The 16,025-nt window shown below is 50.9% G+C and overlaps 1 protein-coding gene across 2 annotated transcripts in view; it reads left to right on the top strand.

Moving 5' to 3' along the window:
* ASAP1 (ArfGAP with SH3 domain, ankyrin repeat and PH domain 1) overlaps positions 1-11,908 on the top strand; it is a 288,277-nt gene extending 276,369 nt beyond the window's left edge. For both annotated transcript variants that reach the window (XM_033126171.1, XM_033126170.1), the window contains 5 exons: positions 852-921; positions 3,247-3,305; positions 6,913-7,412; positions 9,456-9,578; positions 11,647-11,908. In XM_033126171.1, coding sequence (XP_032982062.1) covers positions 852-921; positions 3,247-3,305; positions 6,913-7,412; positions 9,456-9,578; positions 11,647-11,721 — 827 coding nt within the window. In that variant the 3' untranslated portion in view covers positions 11,722-11,908. The remainder of the gene's footprint in view (positions 1-851; positions 922-3,246; positions 3,306-6,912; positions 7,413-9,455; positions 9,579-11,646) is intronic.
* Positions 11,909-16,025: the final 4,117 nt, after the last annotated feature.

The following is a 16,025-nucleotide window of genomic DNA, read 5'->3' as shown; positions in this document are numbered from 1 at the left end:
CCAGCCAGCCCTGCCCTAGTGCTCCCTGGCAGGCGTCATGGGCGTCCAGGCAGGGGAGGAAGGGGACTGCCGAGGGGACGCTGGGAGATTCCAGAGCAGTCGTTGGAAAGGCAGCCAGTAAATGGCCTCGAGTCTGAGAGACAGCAGCAGGTTCCCGGGTTTTACCTGGGGGCTGGGCCGCTTGGCCTAGGCCTGCCCTGCCCGCCTCGCTCCGGGGCGGCTCACAGGAGAGCCCACTGCTGTTCCAGGCAGTCTTCCTACCTCCTCCTGGACGCAGTGCACGTGTCTGGTTCTGCTGCTCCCCCATTAGAAAGTGCTCCACTGTTCAGGTGCCACGTCCCCCGCAGAGGACGTTCCCTGCCCCCCTAGACACTTTCCTCTTCACAGCCCCCAACACTAGGCGACATCCGTCTCGTTCCATGTTGTTAGTGTAGTTCGCACGTGTGCACCTCCCCGTCCAGATTGTAATGCGAGAGCAGTGACGCGTTCTGTGCCTTTGTGCCTCCTGCCCCACGTGCATGCCGGGCACGTAATAGGTGCTCAGTAAATGTTCGTGTTTGAATGAAGGATGAGTGAGTGACTGACTGAGGGCCGTGCCCAGCAGCCGGCCGGTTGTCACCACCCTGCTGAAGGCACGCACACCATGGGGGTTGTGTTTCCTCTGAGTCTGGTTCCCAGAGCACAGCCTCCTGGCATGGGAACCTCTGGGTGAACTTACACACGCTGTTCTGTGTTGGGTCTTCTCAACTCCTTTTTGGAACCCGAGGGGTGTCTGTCTGCCAAGTCCTATACCCCCATATTCCATTCCCCTGTCTGAAGATGCACCTTCTTACCTCTGGTTTTCTCTGTAGGTAACGATGTGGGTCCGGCTTCAACAAATAAGACTGCAAACAAGTTTGAGGGACTGTCTCAGCAGTCCAGGTAAGCAGTCCTACTGGGCGTGTGGGTGCAGTGCCCAGAATTCTAGTGGTGGGTCTGAGTGGCAGTCTGCCGCGAATGTGGCCTGCTGGCTGGGGCTCGTTACAAACTAAATGTTTACGCCCAGTTTGCAAACACCCCTTGTTGCTGTGCCAGAATCAACAGTTCTCAGCTGGCACGGTCTGCAGACCATGTTTTTGAGTATTTCTCCTCCATCCAGATTCCAGGTGGGAATGGACCTCACTTCCCCGATGACCACAGCGTCTATCGGAATGAGTTGTTTTTAATTTTTTGGTTAAGTAATTTTGTTTTCTTTACCGTCCCTCTTGATTCCGTTTTGCAGTTGGGGGAATCAAAAGATAGTCCTCTGGGGAATCCGATAGCCCAGAAATTACCAAACATAAAAATATGACTCTTTCCAAGTTCCCTGTTTGTAAGATTTTTTTTTCGGCTGGGCTAGAAGCGGCATTGCTTTCTTCCCTCCTTTCATTGAAATGGGATACTTTGGAACGTCTTCTATGGGCAGCATTTATCCAGTCCCGAAGCAGAGGATTTTCTCTAGAGGCACGATCCAAGATAAGGAAACAAAGAGCCACTTCCAGACCCAAAACCTCAGGGAGAAAGAGTGAGCTGGTGTGTGGGGATGACTTTCCAGGGTTCATCAAAGATAAAAAAGACCAGAATCCTCATTTCTTTCAATGCCACTATCTTGTTTAGTCTATACAGCCCTGTGATACAATAGGCCCATTGCCGTTGTGCTCAGTTTTATAGCTGAGGAAAGTGAGCCCCGAGAGGTCAGGTGGTGGCAGATCTCAGAGCTGGACTCAAATCCGTGGTTCTCCAGACTCCACGTCCCCAGTGCCCTGCCTGTCATCCCCACGCAGTCCCCGTCTCTCAGCCCTGCTATGGGGACTCAAACTGCAGTTCTCGTGGCCTTCCTCCAGAGGGGGAAAAGGATCTGCCATGGAGAGAGTGGCCACAGAAAGTGTTTTCCATGAGACCAGGCCCACCGTGGACACGCGCGAGCGCAGCACCACTGGCAGCAGTGGCTCCAGGCTCATTTCCACAGGAAGAAGCCCAGGCCCACACACACACACGCCTTCTGTACGAGCGTCTCTGAACCTCTGAGCTTGGCCTCAGGACCTCACTCGGGAATAACCACCGTCCTCGCATCAGTAATTGGCAGGCATGCTTCCCTGAGAAGATGCTGAGGCAGGCCATGAGAAAGAACACTCCCAAAATGTCCACAGCACAACCCGCTGGTGTTTGCTGTTTCTAGTTCAGTAGTGGCTTTATCTCGACAGTGTTACCCTCAAGCAGCCCAGAGGCAGTGGGGCTTCAAGTGAGCTGAGGAAAGAGCAGTTCAGACCACGGGTGATGTGACAGCCAGGATAGAAGACGACAGGCCAGGCCTGTCATCTGTCTTTGACTCAGTGTTTGTTTGGTCGGTTTGGCTTTTCCTGTTCTTTTAAATGCAATTAGGACAAAAGGGGAAAGAAGCCAGTTCTTAGGACATCAAAGGACAGAAGAGGAGAAGTGAGCTATTTCAAGGGGCTCTTGGCAGATACAACTCAGGCACTGGCCGCTGTGTTTCTCGGGTCTGCAGTGCCCCTGTGTCCTGAGAGTCATGGGAGCCTCTCGTTAAGGGAAAACAGGGTTTCCACTGATAGATGCCACCTGCAGCACTGGCATCTCAGTGGTGGTGGGGACGTGGGGGTTAACATTTGATTATTCAGAGGACGTGGGGCGGACTTCCGTGTGGGTTTTCCCTGCTCGTTTACACACCCTCCGAAAGGAGGGGAGAACGCTCACAGCGTGGAGGTCTGAGACGCCAGCTGTTCGCGTGGGTCCAGCGGAGGGCGTGAGCGCTGTGGGATCTAGCGGAGCTGGGTCTGCTTTTCCGTGTCACCGCAGACCAGCCTCGGGTCCAGCCCAGTTTCCTGGTCTGAAAATGGGGACAGCGCGAGTTACTTGCGGGGTCACTGAGATGAGTTACTTTGGGACACAATCTAGTATGCCAAGGGCTTTCATCAACGTTATTACCTCAGGGAAAAGGTTTCAAGAGGAGGAGGAGTTCAGCTTTGTTACTTAGAAATGCCCTTTCCTCATCCTTCCCCAGCCAGGCAAACTCTGAATTATGGAAAACAGACTATAACTGTTTGCTAAAGAAATTTTTAAAGAATTTTTAGTTAATTCTGTAGACGCTTTGCTCAAGAAATTAGGGTTTTTAGTTAATTCTGTAGACGCCTATGATTTCCTTGAATAATCTGTCACAACTGGTATTACAGCACCTTTACATCCTAACTTACTGTAATTCTTATTAACTAGCACTGGATCTGCAAAGACTGCCCTCGGCCCACGAGTTCTTCCTAAACTACCTCAGAAAGGTAAGATTTCTCTTTCTCTTATTCACTTGGAATTAGTGTCATTGTGCCCTCCAAGGGGACAGGGATTCTGTCTCTTTTGATCGCTGCTCCACTCTAGGTGCCTGGAGCGGCTCCTGGCATGTATAGATGGCCAGTAAATATTTGTTCGGTGAAGATATTTTACGCACTCAAATTGTGCAATTAGGCCAAACCTTACTCTTCCTAAAAAGCACGAGACTCTTTCAAAAACTACTTTATTAGAGCCCCCAGGTACCATTCCCTGACTTTTTGCAAACATACTCAGAGAGACCTGGGAACCAGTGGCAGCTCTACAACTTACTAGCTGTGTGGCCAGGGCAGGGGACTCGGGAGCGTCACCAAGCCTCTGATTCCTCACCTGTATGTGGGGCAAGAATACCTGCTTCCTGAGGTTTTATAAGCACGAAATGAGATCATGCTTCGGAAAGCCCCTAGCTCGTAGGTGGCACAGAAATCCTTCCCTGGTATGGCATCTGTCGTGCAAAGTCAAGACACCCATGCTCTGCGAAGTACAAGACAGCAGTGTCTAAATGCTGCTGCTCTGCCAAACTGGGACACTCAGCTCTTTGACCAGATCTTCTTCAGTCCTGACAGAGCTTTGCGTCTGTAAGACCAAAATGTCCAAGTCCTTATCACAGCACAAATGACAGTGCTGTGACAGCTCTTGCTTTCGTTGCAGGGCTTTAGCTTTAGCGCTGCCGGAGCCATTGGCTCATTCTGTCCGTCCGCACTGGAGTGGACAGGCCAGCAGGCTAGGGACAGTGAGACCTCTGACCCCAGAAGTCAGGCGAGGGATTAGCGGTGGGAAGCTGGCATTCACCACTCTCCCAAGGTCATCAACAAAGTGACACATTTGGAGGAGCGCTGGCTGTCCAGGCCAGGCTTCTGTGTAGGAAGATGAGGGAAATCAGCCGACTGCCAATTCATTCTCCGTGGTTCACAAAGGAAGGTTTCCCCTGCATTTACTGAGTCTTTATCTAAAGTGGTTGTTTTGTTTGTTTTTCTTTTAACCTTGGCCCAGAGAGCTATCCTGATCTCACAGCGGTTAGAGCCAAGTTTCCCAGGCTGTCCCCCCTTGTCTGCAGTCTGCCCCCCTCCAGTTCTGCATCCTTCACCCATTGGTCACGCGCCGCCGTGAATCGCATCCACCTGCGTGTCCAGCTCCCTTCCTCTTGCACCCAAACCCCAATGATTCTTAGTCCCCACTGGGTCCTGCCGTGACTGCTGCCACCTTTTCACTGTCCCACATCCCCTTGTGTCCTCCTCCTGAGCTAGCGGCAGTCCTAACGTGCTCCCTCATCTTCCCCGTCCTCCCGTGTGCTGTTCCACTTCCCTGACTGACTGGGCCTAGCTGCACAGCTGGATGCGGCTGCAGAAGCATCGTCGGGATGGCGGTTCCGCCCCGCCTGGCGACCAAGCGGTCCTCTCTGCCTCATGTCCCTCCCTGCAGAAGTACACGCTGTGTAGTTCAGTTTGGGGGGGAGGGGGCGGTGTTTGCTCGTCTGCTCTTCAGAGTTAAGAATGCAGTTCAGAAAGGATTTTTAACTGGAGAGGGGGAAACACCAACCCAAAGAGGGGGAAATGAAATAAAATGCCAGAGGTTGGGCAGGCTCCCACAGAGGAGAGACTCTCTTCTCATTTTGTTTCTGCTTATTTAAAAGGTGTGTGTGTGTGTGTGTGTGTGTGTGTGTGTGTGTGTGTGTGTGGCCATTCTAGAGAATTGGAAAAAGAAGAAAATACCACCTGAAGTCTTATCATCAAGATAGACAATTGGGTATTTCCCTGTAGTCTCTTTCCTGTGCTTTTTGTTTGTTTGTTTTAAGTTTCCATTTCAACTGATTTTTTTCACATGATACATCAGAAACATTTTCCATCATATCAGTGACATGACAGTCGCACTTTTCCTGGCCGCATAGTGTTCCCTTGTCTGGCACCATGACCTGCAAAGCAGTTGACCGTTCACATCATTTGCAGTTTTGTCACTAAGCAGAGCCGTGCTGAACACGCTAGCACAGAAACCTCACTGCCTGGCTTTAGTCTTTTTTTTTTTTTTTTTTTTAGGATAAATGTCTAGAATCAGAGTTGCATGTTTTGAGAGTCTGGGCTGCCCAGCACTTACAGCTTCTGTTCCCTGTACATGTGGCTTGCATCAAGTCTTTCCAGCTGCACTGCCTTAGGGGACCCCCAGGTGTCCCCCATCACTGCCTGCCTCAGACTTCTGTTTGCCCGATTTCAAACTTGTAAGAGAGGAATCCGATGGACCTACTTTAACTTTTCGGCTGAAACTAGAGGGGCCAGCCCTTGAGCAGGGTGCCCTTGAATTTCAGGTCCTTAGGAAAGGAGGGGGCTGGGCAGGCCGTGGCGGAAACAGCATGTACAGCTTGTGATGGTTTACAACACTGCGGTGTATCTTTATTTTACTTCTTTAGTTTTAAGAATATCTCCTTATGAATGTGTTGTGTTTTTAGGTTAACAGTCTGTGACCCACTCAGTGTGCCCTACTCAGCTGTTTCCTCACTGAGCACATACTATGTGCTTGGCCTCTGCACCAGGAGCCAGAGTTACAAGAATAAGGAAAAATACGAATCCTGGCCTCAAGGAACCCTGTCTAACAGTCACGATAAGAGTGCTGTAATATATCACTTAGAGCCGGCCAGGCCCTGATGGCGATTGTTTCCATATATTAACTCATTTGAGAGATGAGGAGGGTGAGGCACAGAGAGGTTGTGTAATTTGCCCAACGTCACTCAGCTAGTAAGCAGTGAAGCCAAAGTTGGCGGTGTGGGAACGGTTCAGCAAACTGTAGCATGCCCACGCTGTGGAGTACTACGCAGCCATGAAAGAAAATAAGGAGAAGCTGACTTAGAAACTGTCCCAGACACAGTAAGTGGGGGGAAAACAAAGTTGCCAAGAATGTATATATTGTAATCCCATTTATGGTTTTCAAAAGATATATTTATGAGTACACTACCTGTATGTAACGGAAGGGGTGGGGGCGTAGGGTGGTGAGAGGAGAAACCTCTTCCCTCTTCCCTTATGTAGTACGGGAATCACAAAATGTGGGAGCTAATGATAAATTCTGATACAGCTACAGAATGGAACAGAATGCAACATTAAAAACTATGTGCCGCTAATAAAGAATTCTATTAACATGGTAAATACTCCTAAAACAGTACATAGGTCAAAGCAGAAAAGTATTATCTGTGGAAAAGTCATGGAAAAGTCATGAAGAAAGATATTATTTTAAAATGGCTACATTTAGATGGTAGGCTTGTGGAAAACTTTTGGTTTAACTCTATTTTCCAGTTCTCTCTATTCTGTATTATGTTTGTAGTTATGGGTTTTTTTTTAATTCTGCATTAGTCTGGACATCCTGTTCTTATGTGACTGATGCATAAAAGCCTTCCAGGCTTCCAACTTCTATCCTTTTAAACCCAGGCCGTCTGCGCTGGGGTCTGGCCCCTGAGCTCCTCTCTTCCAGGTGCTCCCAGGTCGGTTCTCTTCAAGATGACTGTGACAGGAGGAAACGTCACGTCCCCACCTCGTGTTCTACTCCAATGACCTCCCTCTCTGTGGTTGCTTCCCACAGTGGCACTAAGGAAAACAGAAACCAGCCATCATCTCTCCCTAGACAAAGCCACCATCCCACCAGAAATCTTCCAGAAATCATCACAGCTGGCAGAGTTGTCACAAAAGCCACCACCTGGAGAACTGCCGCCGAAACCCACCGAACTGGCTCCCAAACCCCAGATTGGAGATTTGCCACCTAAGCCAGGGGAGCTGCCCCCCAAGCCCCAGCTGGGTGACCTGCCCCCCAAACCCCAGCTCTCAGACTTACCTCCCAAGCCGCAAATGAAGGACCTGCCTCCCAAACCACAGCTGGGAGACCTGCTGGCAAAATCCCAGCCAGGAGATGTGTCGCCCAAGGCTCAGCCGCCATCTGACGTGACTCCGAGGCCACACCCTGTGGATCTTTCCCCAAACGTGCCTGCCCGAGATGCCATCCAAAAGCAGGCCTCTGAGGACGCCAACGACCTGACGCCTCCTCTGCCTGAGACGCCTGTCCCGCTGCCCAGGAAGATCAACACGGTGGGTGGCCCGCGCCGGTGGTCAGACTCTTGTCACTTCTGCTGCACCCTGACCCGCTGGGAGGCTGTGTGCAGCTTGCTCACCTCACGCACTCTGGGGCGGCCTTGTGCTCGGGAGGGCCTGCTGGTTAGGGCCCCAGAGTTTGGGCTCCAACAGCCAGGCCTCGGGACCTGCCTGCCATGCCCGCTGCAGCTGCGTGACCTTGGCTGGTTCTGTGCCTTCTCCAAGCCTCAGTTTCCTCATGTACAAAAAGGAGCTAATACGGTAACCAAGCTCCTAGGCAATTACATGCAGTGACGGCTGAGCAGCACGTAGGTGGCACCTCGTAGTCACTCAGCAAGTGGACACTTAACCCAGAATCCTTGAGGACGAGACTTGCCCTTCTGGGGTCCCAGGAAAGCCTTTCGTTCCCCGTCTGGGTTCTGGGAGGCCTCTCCCTCAGAGCTTCTCACTGCATCTTCCTGGAGGAATTACAGGCAAAGCCCAAGGAGACTGGCACAAACATAGAATTTGGCTGAAGTCTCACATTCCATTATTTTCATGAAATGCTTTCTGCTTTATAATATATCAATTTTATTTTAATACAAAAATGCTTTATCCAAAAACAATTTATTTTGTTCAAGTGATGCTCCAGGAGGATGCATGTGAGCCGTTTGTCCTGCCCACGGCAGCACCCCCACAGGGGCGGCAGCACCCCAGGTGGAAGAGGGCAGTTTTGGGGGGTGGGGGGAGTGGGACCGTAAGGCCTCCACTGTGCGTGACAGCCCTGCCCCCACTCACATTTTATTACAGAAACGATGTGGCAGTAAAAGTGTGTCACTTCAGCACCAAAGAAACAGGAGAAAAAACCCATCCTCCCACATCCAATACAGTTTGCTCTTCGTGAGGGCAGCTCTCGAGACCTTGACAGGCACACAGTTCCAGTTTGTGCCACATGCTTTGCAGTTTTGTGATCTCCCTTAATCCTTTCCCTTATAAATAGTCACACTTGAGTCTCCTCGGGTGCTCAGAGTCAGAGCTGAGACAACTAAGACCCACCATGGCCCCAATTCTGCCAGCCTCTAAGACCCCACCCACTGATCCCCGGGAATGGGACTGCAGAAAGGAGCAGGGTTGTCAGGGCAACTAAGGGAGAAACCAGGGGACAGAGAAAGTCAGTGGACCCAAAACATGTACAAGTGTAGCTTTTTTTTATTATTATTATTTTTTTTTATTATTGGGGAACAGTGTGTTTTTCTAGGACCCATCAGCTCCAAGTCATGTCGTTGTTTTCAGTCTAGTTGTAGAGGGTGCAGCTCACTGGCCCATGGGAATCAAACTGGCAACCTTGGTGTTATGAACACTGCTCTCTAACCAACTGAGCCAACCGGCCGCCCCATAGCTTTCTTTTTTAATTACTAATTATTTAATGAGCTGAGTGCCCAAAACATCATATAGAAGGTGATTTCTCCATTTCCATCTTCCTGTTTGCAAGGAACTGGAAGTACAACAAATAAACGTCCAAGTCAAGTGGATCAAAATGTACAACTGTTTTGGGGAACTGCCTGGGACCCTGTCAGCCCCGGCTGCCCTGGTCGACCAGCATGTGCTGACTGGGGACTTTGCATGAGGGGCCTGAGAAATTTGTTTATGCTGCACATTCAGCAGCAGAAGCTGCACATTTTGCTTTACATCATGCTTCCCAAAACCATTTTTAGACTCTGCCGTCATCTCTGTGAGCTGCTGTTGTGGGTGGGGGAGGACAGAGCACTTCGTATCTGGCGAAGCCAGGTTTTGATCCCTGCCCGTAGTGTTTGCGTTCTGATGAAAAGAACAGGTGACCCCTGCTCACTGATGCCAGGCTCCGTCCTGATCCCAGCGGACAGGAGAAGGGCTGTCCTATCTTGAGATGACACAGTACACGGAGCGCCTGGCAAACACGCTGCCCCCTTTCCCAGGGGAGAGACTGAGGTGCAGGAAGTCTCCATCGTTTGCCCAAGGCCAGGGTGTTCTCTTTCCCCTTCGTTCTCTCCTGGCAGCTAAAACCCAGTTTCTTTCCTGAAGGGCAAAAACAAGGTGAGGCGAGTGAAGACCATTTACGACTGCCAGGCAGATAACGACGACGAGCTGACGTTCATCGAGGGGGAGGTGATCGTCGTCACGGGCGAGGAGGACCAGGAGTGGTGGGTACGTAGCAGCCCCGCGCTGGCAGGGCGTCCGTGCCGCTGAGCTGGGGACGCTGCCCGGGCGCCCCTCCTCCCGGCAGCCCTCTGTCACTGAGGGTCTGCTGTCACGCGGGTGCGTGCTAGGAAAACAGCCGTGGAGCTTTGAAACTGGGTCAGGAGAATTGACACTGGATGTTGCGACGCCCCTGTTGCTGTACCACGACCTGTGAGCTGTAGGCGGTTTCTGATTTTTACATGCAAAATGAAAGCCCGGGAAAGCTAAGGACGGTAGCTGATCAGCAGGGAGTCATGATCCTGAAGCGTCTCTGACCCCGAAGCCGGGAGGCTTTGCTCCCTGCTCCACGCTGTCCAGGCCAGGAGCTGGAGGCCTGAGTCCTTTTACCGGCATCCGCCCTCAAGCTCCGTCCTGAATCCATGTGCAGTTCTCTCTGTAAAGTGGGATGCACGACACCTTCCTCTTCTGATTTTAGGAGAAGATTAAATGAGAATATCTATAATAACTCTTTTTATAGGAAAGCCTGCTGCCCAGGTGTCAGGGAGGGAAGGACACTGTCCTCGCACAGTGGCTGTCTGGACATCAGGCATCCTTGCAAATGCCCAGGAAAAGCTCCCTCCTCCCCAGAAGGACCCAGTTTTGTCTGCCAGAAAAGGGACCTGTGGTTCGCAGTTGGGCCAGCAGCAGCTGCTAATGCTCAGAAACACTTGTGTCGTTGCGCACGTGTGTATAACATGTGTACACATACCTTTGGCTTGTGTTCCTTTGGGCTTGATCCCACCTGTACAAATTCTGCTTGGACTGAAGCAGCAGTTCCCAGCTGGGGGCAGTGTGGCCCTCCAGGGACATGTGGCAGTATCAGGGACATTTTGCTCGTCAGGACTTACGAAGGGTGGGCTACAGGCATCTGGTAGGTAGGCAGGGATGCTGCTGAACGTCCCAGAGTGCTTACGAGAGCCCCACAACAGAACGATCTGGCCCAGACATCAGGAGTTCTGAAGCTAAGAAACCCTGGACTGAGGTGGACTAAAGCATGCCCTTTCTGTAAGCCTCAGCTTCCTCTGAAAAATGGGACAGCAGTAACCCTACCACACAAGGCTAAGAACTCATACGCCTGATGTCAGTTCAGACCCCACGATGTGGGTACGTGAGGTCTTACTATTAACTCCACTTTCCAGATGAGAAAACTGTGCCCAGCCACCTTGGGTGCCCGCCCAAGGTCACAGAACTGTAAGTAACGGAAGCAGCCCTGGGCTGGACACAGTTCTGCTCCAAGTGCGCTCTGACTCAAGTACTTCGTGGAGGGAAGTGAGAGCTGGCCTGGCTCTCAGAGCCACCCTCCTCTCTCTGTTTGTCACCTGAAGCCAGTGTGCATGTCTTGTTTTTTCCCTCAGGATTCTCGTTAATGCCATTCATGCTGACATAATCGAGATCATTGGAAGCTTTTTGCGGGTAACCATGGATTCCAGGCTTAGGCAGCAGGCAGTAAACTGTCGCAGGCTACAGTCAGTCTCAGACCTTCACAGTCGCCTTTCCCAGAAGGCGAGTTGTTGGCACAGAGCAGCCCTTTCCATATGTATAGTTTTTATATAATCTCACAAGCCTAAGCGAAGAGATTTGGTTTTTTAGCCCCATTTTACAGACAAGAGGCTTAGCAAGCTTTATCTGAGGTCACCCGGCAGGAAAGGCTGTCGAGCCCCCTGGTTAAGAGCACGGACTCCGGAGTCTGCAGCCCATGTAACACCGAGAGCAAGTCATGCCACCTCCCTGGGCCACTGTCCCTTCGTGTATAAAATGAGGGTCCAGGAACAGCGACCTCGCCCAGCTGCCATGCGGGTGTAACGGTGCCAAGCATGTCGTACCTTCTGTCCTTTGCCATTTTCTCGTTGTCGTTTTGTGATGTATTATAGATCGTTACCGTTCACTCTCCGAGGGTAACCAAAGGCTGACCAGGGGTAAACCCGCATTTCCTCCCACTCTCTGGGAAAAGTCGAGGGTCACACTGACCCACCGGGCTGGTCCCAGGGCACCTGCCAGCTGCCTGCAGCCTGACGCCTTTCTTTTCTCCCCCCAGATCGGGCACATCGAAGGGCAGCCTGAGAGGAAGGGGGTCTTCCCGGTGTCCTTTGTTCACATCCTGTCCGACTAGCGAAGAGCAGGACCTCCTGGCCGTGCCCCTCCTCCATGCAAGACTGCTGCCTGCACCCACTCCTGTGCACAGCGTGTACATAGCTGCTGTTACCGAATGCAAAACCCGCGGAAGGACCACCTGCAAGGGGAACGCAGTGTGTGCCATAGTACCCTGCGGTCTTCCGCCTTTGCCCGTGTCAGGGGAGCCCGGGACCCCACGTGCCCTACTGCTTTGCCAAAGTCACCCTTGGCATCTAGTGCTTGCATTCCCGTCTGTGCTGTTTTCTAAGCGAACAAAAACAGGACTATAGGAACTGCTGGCTTTGCAAATGGAGGTGGTCTCAGCAACTGTTGAAAGGCATAGAATTGACAAAGCAGTATTCTCAGCCATGGTGCTGAAAATGCACCATTAGCAAAGAGGTAGGTTCTGTTTTCCAGGTGAAACTCTTGGCTCCATGACAGGCCAGCCTGTAGGTACCTGTGTGCACAGAGCAGCTACGGACACCTATTTTGGTGTCTATCACAGAAAAGTGCTCAGTTAAACATCAGTGTTGCTCCTTCCCCAAAACTTTGTTGGCATTTTTCCACTGCCCACAGCCTCATGCAGCGGTTTTGGGGTCTGAATATTTTGCTGAAGGAGTAACACTTCCATTTGAGCACTTTTCTGTAATAAACACCAAAGTCGGTGTTTGGAGCTGTAAACTGCACACAGGTACCTACAGGCTGGCCTGTCACGCAGCCAAGAGTTTCACGGGAAAAGTGTTTGCCAGCAGTACCATGGCTGAGAATACTGCATTATTAGGAACAGAGAGTCAATTCTATGCCTTTTGATGGTTGCTGAGACCACTTCCGTTTGCAAAGCCAGCAGTTCCTATATTCCTGTTTTTGTTTGCTTGGAAAACAGCACAGACGGGAATGTAAGTGGTAGGTGCCAAGGGAGGCTTTGGCAAACCAGTAGGGCACGCAGGGTCCCAGGCTCCCCTGACACGGGCGAAGGCAGAAAACCACAGGGTATTTACAACACACACTACGTACCCACTTCTTTGCTAATGTTGCATTTTCAGTTGGCGCAGAAAACTAATATTTTTAAGCAGATAATCTTGCATTGAATGAGAATTGTTCATCCCACAGAAGCACAACTCCCAACCAAACCTTTAGGAAAAGCCCTATTTAAGAGTCAACGCTCAGTGAACATTAATTTGGTTCTGCTTACGTGGTTACTCTGAACACTTTGAAAAGCCACCTAATTAACCAACCTTGCATGACAAACCTGCAGCATATCAACTCTCATTGCAAAACAATTTCAAGCAGTTGCTCCCTCAACGTCACAGCACTTCTGAATTCCACACTGACAAGAACGTCAGGGACCGGGCAACGTCTGGTGTGTAGCCGACAGTGTTTGCAGCCTCAGGACTTAACGCCACACTGGTGTCAGGACAGGAAGTCACCATCCCAAGTTACTTAGTGACCCGGTTCGTTCAGTTACACATTTTAAGTGACATTATAACGAGCTGTCCAGTTTTGTGGCCTCCAGTATTTTCCACTGATCTCAAAATAAACTGTTTATTTTTAAAAATACAAAAGCTAGATGTGTAAAATTACATGGAATCAATGTCTGTTCTTTTTTTTTTTTTCCCCTTTAGCAGCGACTTACACAAACGCATTTTTCAATACCTTTTATTTTTTTCGGGTTTCGTCTTTCTGTTTTCCATCAAGAGTCTGACTTCTCTCTAACCCAGCTTACTGTGGGAGATAGGAAAACTAGGTATAAATGCCTTGGCTGGTCTTGGTTGAGTTTAGATCTGTTCTTAAACTCAGAGAGCCACTACCTGCAGTTTTGTACATGATATAGTATTTTGAAGGTATGGAACCTTATGAAAAAAAATAGCTAATCAATTCTTTTTTCCCCCAGAGGGGAAAGTTATGTTCTGCAAATAGTGTGTGTCTTATTTTACTGTTGAACAGCAATTGCTATTTATTTTTTTATTGCCTAGAACTTCAACATGATGTATAGGAATCCCGTAGAGCCACTAGTTAAATTCCGAGTCCTCCTCTGGATGGGACGCGCAGGCGTCAGTACACTTGTCATTTCACATGTATTTAATGTGAGTTTTTCCAGGACCGTATGTGTTAATTTCTACTTTTTTTAATATTTAAAATTGCTTTTAAATAAACATATTCTCAGTTGATCCCAAACATCTGAAATCAGGCCATTTTGTGAGTTGTCCACGACACTTCCGTTTGGAGGAAATCAAGACTTCCCCTTGGCTGTGCTTTTGGAGGTATCAATAACACGAGTCATTCTAACTCCAATGTAAAAGCTCGGAGCTGTGGAGACATAAAAATACACGTCCGTTTCCTCGGCTTACAAAACATGGTCCTCAGCGTTTTGGTCCCTTCCCCCCATTCCCACTGCCACTCACGGCCCCCACTTCTGGTCCTATTTATGTGAACAGGGCAGGAAGAAGAGGGGGGCATGGAGGCATGGAAAGCTCTTAGGACAGACCTAAGTGCTGTGATGTGTCTGTCACGTGGCCGTGAGTCCTGGTGCTGCCCTGCAGTGAGGGGACCCAGGGGTGGCACCTGCCTGCGTGTCTTCACCTCGTCCTCAGCAAGCCAGTGAGAGTGAGGAGCCCCTCGTCTTCACAGAGCTTGAACATGAGGCCAATTCATGACTGAGCAGGAGACGGCGTGGCTGGTGAACGACCCAGGCAGGAGGCCGCCTCGTCGGCCTCTGTTGGGATTTTCGACCGCACGGAAGACAGTCCCAGTCACGAAATTCTAGCCCGAAACGGCGGTGGAAAGCTGCCCGAGACTGGGGCATTGAAGGTTGTGACGTTGGTCTCCTTGTTTCGCATCTTGGAAGTGGGTGGATTTGAACACCTGTTCCCACTGAGACAAGGTAAACTACATACCATGCTGCCGGGTAAATGGCCTTGGACATGGAAACCAGGGACTGTCAGGATATTTTTAGGAGAGGCTGACGTTATTATCTGGATAATTCAGGCGAAGGGGCTGTCAGCTTTCCATCTAATTACAGAATGGTACTGTGTTGGCATTGTTTTAAGCCTAGAACAGTATCTGTTTGAAATGAACAGACGCACCTCCAGGATGCTGTGCCCCCAGGCCCTCTCACAGCCATGCTAGAAACCCAAGCTGCCCTGATCCCTCTCCTGCATCCTTTGAGCACTTAGGGTGGGTGGAGTGTTTCCTGTCGGTGCATTCGGTCTGGGAGGCGAAGTGACGTGCTCCAGATCACAGTAAGTAACGTTGGCAGCGTGCGCCCAAGTCTTTGTGGCCTGGACAGCAGCCTTCCCCCACCCTTCCTCCCCACCCCTGCTTTCTGTCTCCCCATTCCTAAACCTGTGTCCTCCTACCCCGTGTTTTGTCTTCGCCATTCCCAGGATGTGCGGGTACATGTGGCAGCAGTGGGTGGTAGCGATGACAGGTATTAGGGTAATTCCACCAATCATACCTTGCCCCCACCCCACACACGTTCGCATCTGTCCTGAACGGCAGTCTTATTTCCCGAATTTGCACTATGAGCGTCCTTGCAAGCTAATGGGCTCACCTCTCTGGCAGGGGTTTCTGGCTGAGAACGTGTTCCTTCCCTCCCACAGTGATGGACGCAGCCCAGAGCTTGGCATGAAGGTGGGGTCAGCTAAACCATGTCACCTAACCCTAAACATTCTCTCTGTGTCGGGACAGTACCAGGCCTGTGGTTGCAACGATGTGCCCTGTACCCTCTGTCCCTGACAAGGTCGCAGGCTGGAGAGGGCTAAGTACCATTATGGGGCTCACCTGGCAGGGAGCTTCCTGGAGGAAGGGGGATCCAAAGGCCTGTGTGGATTGAGCAGGTGAAGGCAAGGAGGTGACGCAAAGGCTAGTGGGACTGTGTGACATCCCTGAGACATCTGGAGCGGGGAGCAGCAGACTGAAGACCCAGCAGGGCCCCTGCAGAGGAGAGACTGCTCTGTCTGCCCATGAGGCCGACTCCAGCACTGACGACCGCTGACCTGCATGGAGGACTTCAGGTGGGCATGGCACCGGCCTGAGGGCTTGATCTGCGTGACCGCATGTGTCTCCGTAACTACGAGGCGGAACTATTATTGTCCCCATTTTATAGTTTAAGAGACTGAGGCTCAGAGAGCTTAAGACTTAACTTGCCAAACGTCAAGTTGTTCATGAAGAGCAGAGGCCGGACTGGAGCCCTGAGCTCAGGACCCAGGCAGCTCCCAGCCGTGACCTTGGACTGCCTCTGTGCTGCTACTGTGTTCCCTGGTTGCCCTTTCTGAGAGAAACTGGGTCAAAGCTGGCCTGGCC

The sequence above is a fragment of the Rhinolophus ferrumequinum genome, chromosome 14, assembly GCF_004115265.2.
Source record: "Rhinolophus ferrumequinum isolate MPI-CBG mRhiFer1 chromosome 14, mRhiFer1_v1.p, whole genome shotgun sequence".
Taxonomy (NCBI): Eukaryota; Metazoa; Chordata; class Mammalia; order Chiroptera; family Rhinolophidae; genus Rhinolophus; species Rhinolophus ferrumequinum.
This window is presented reverse-complemented; position numbering and strand designations above follow the sequence as displayed.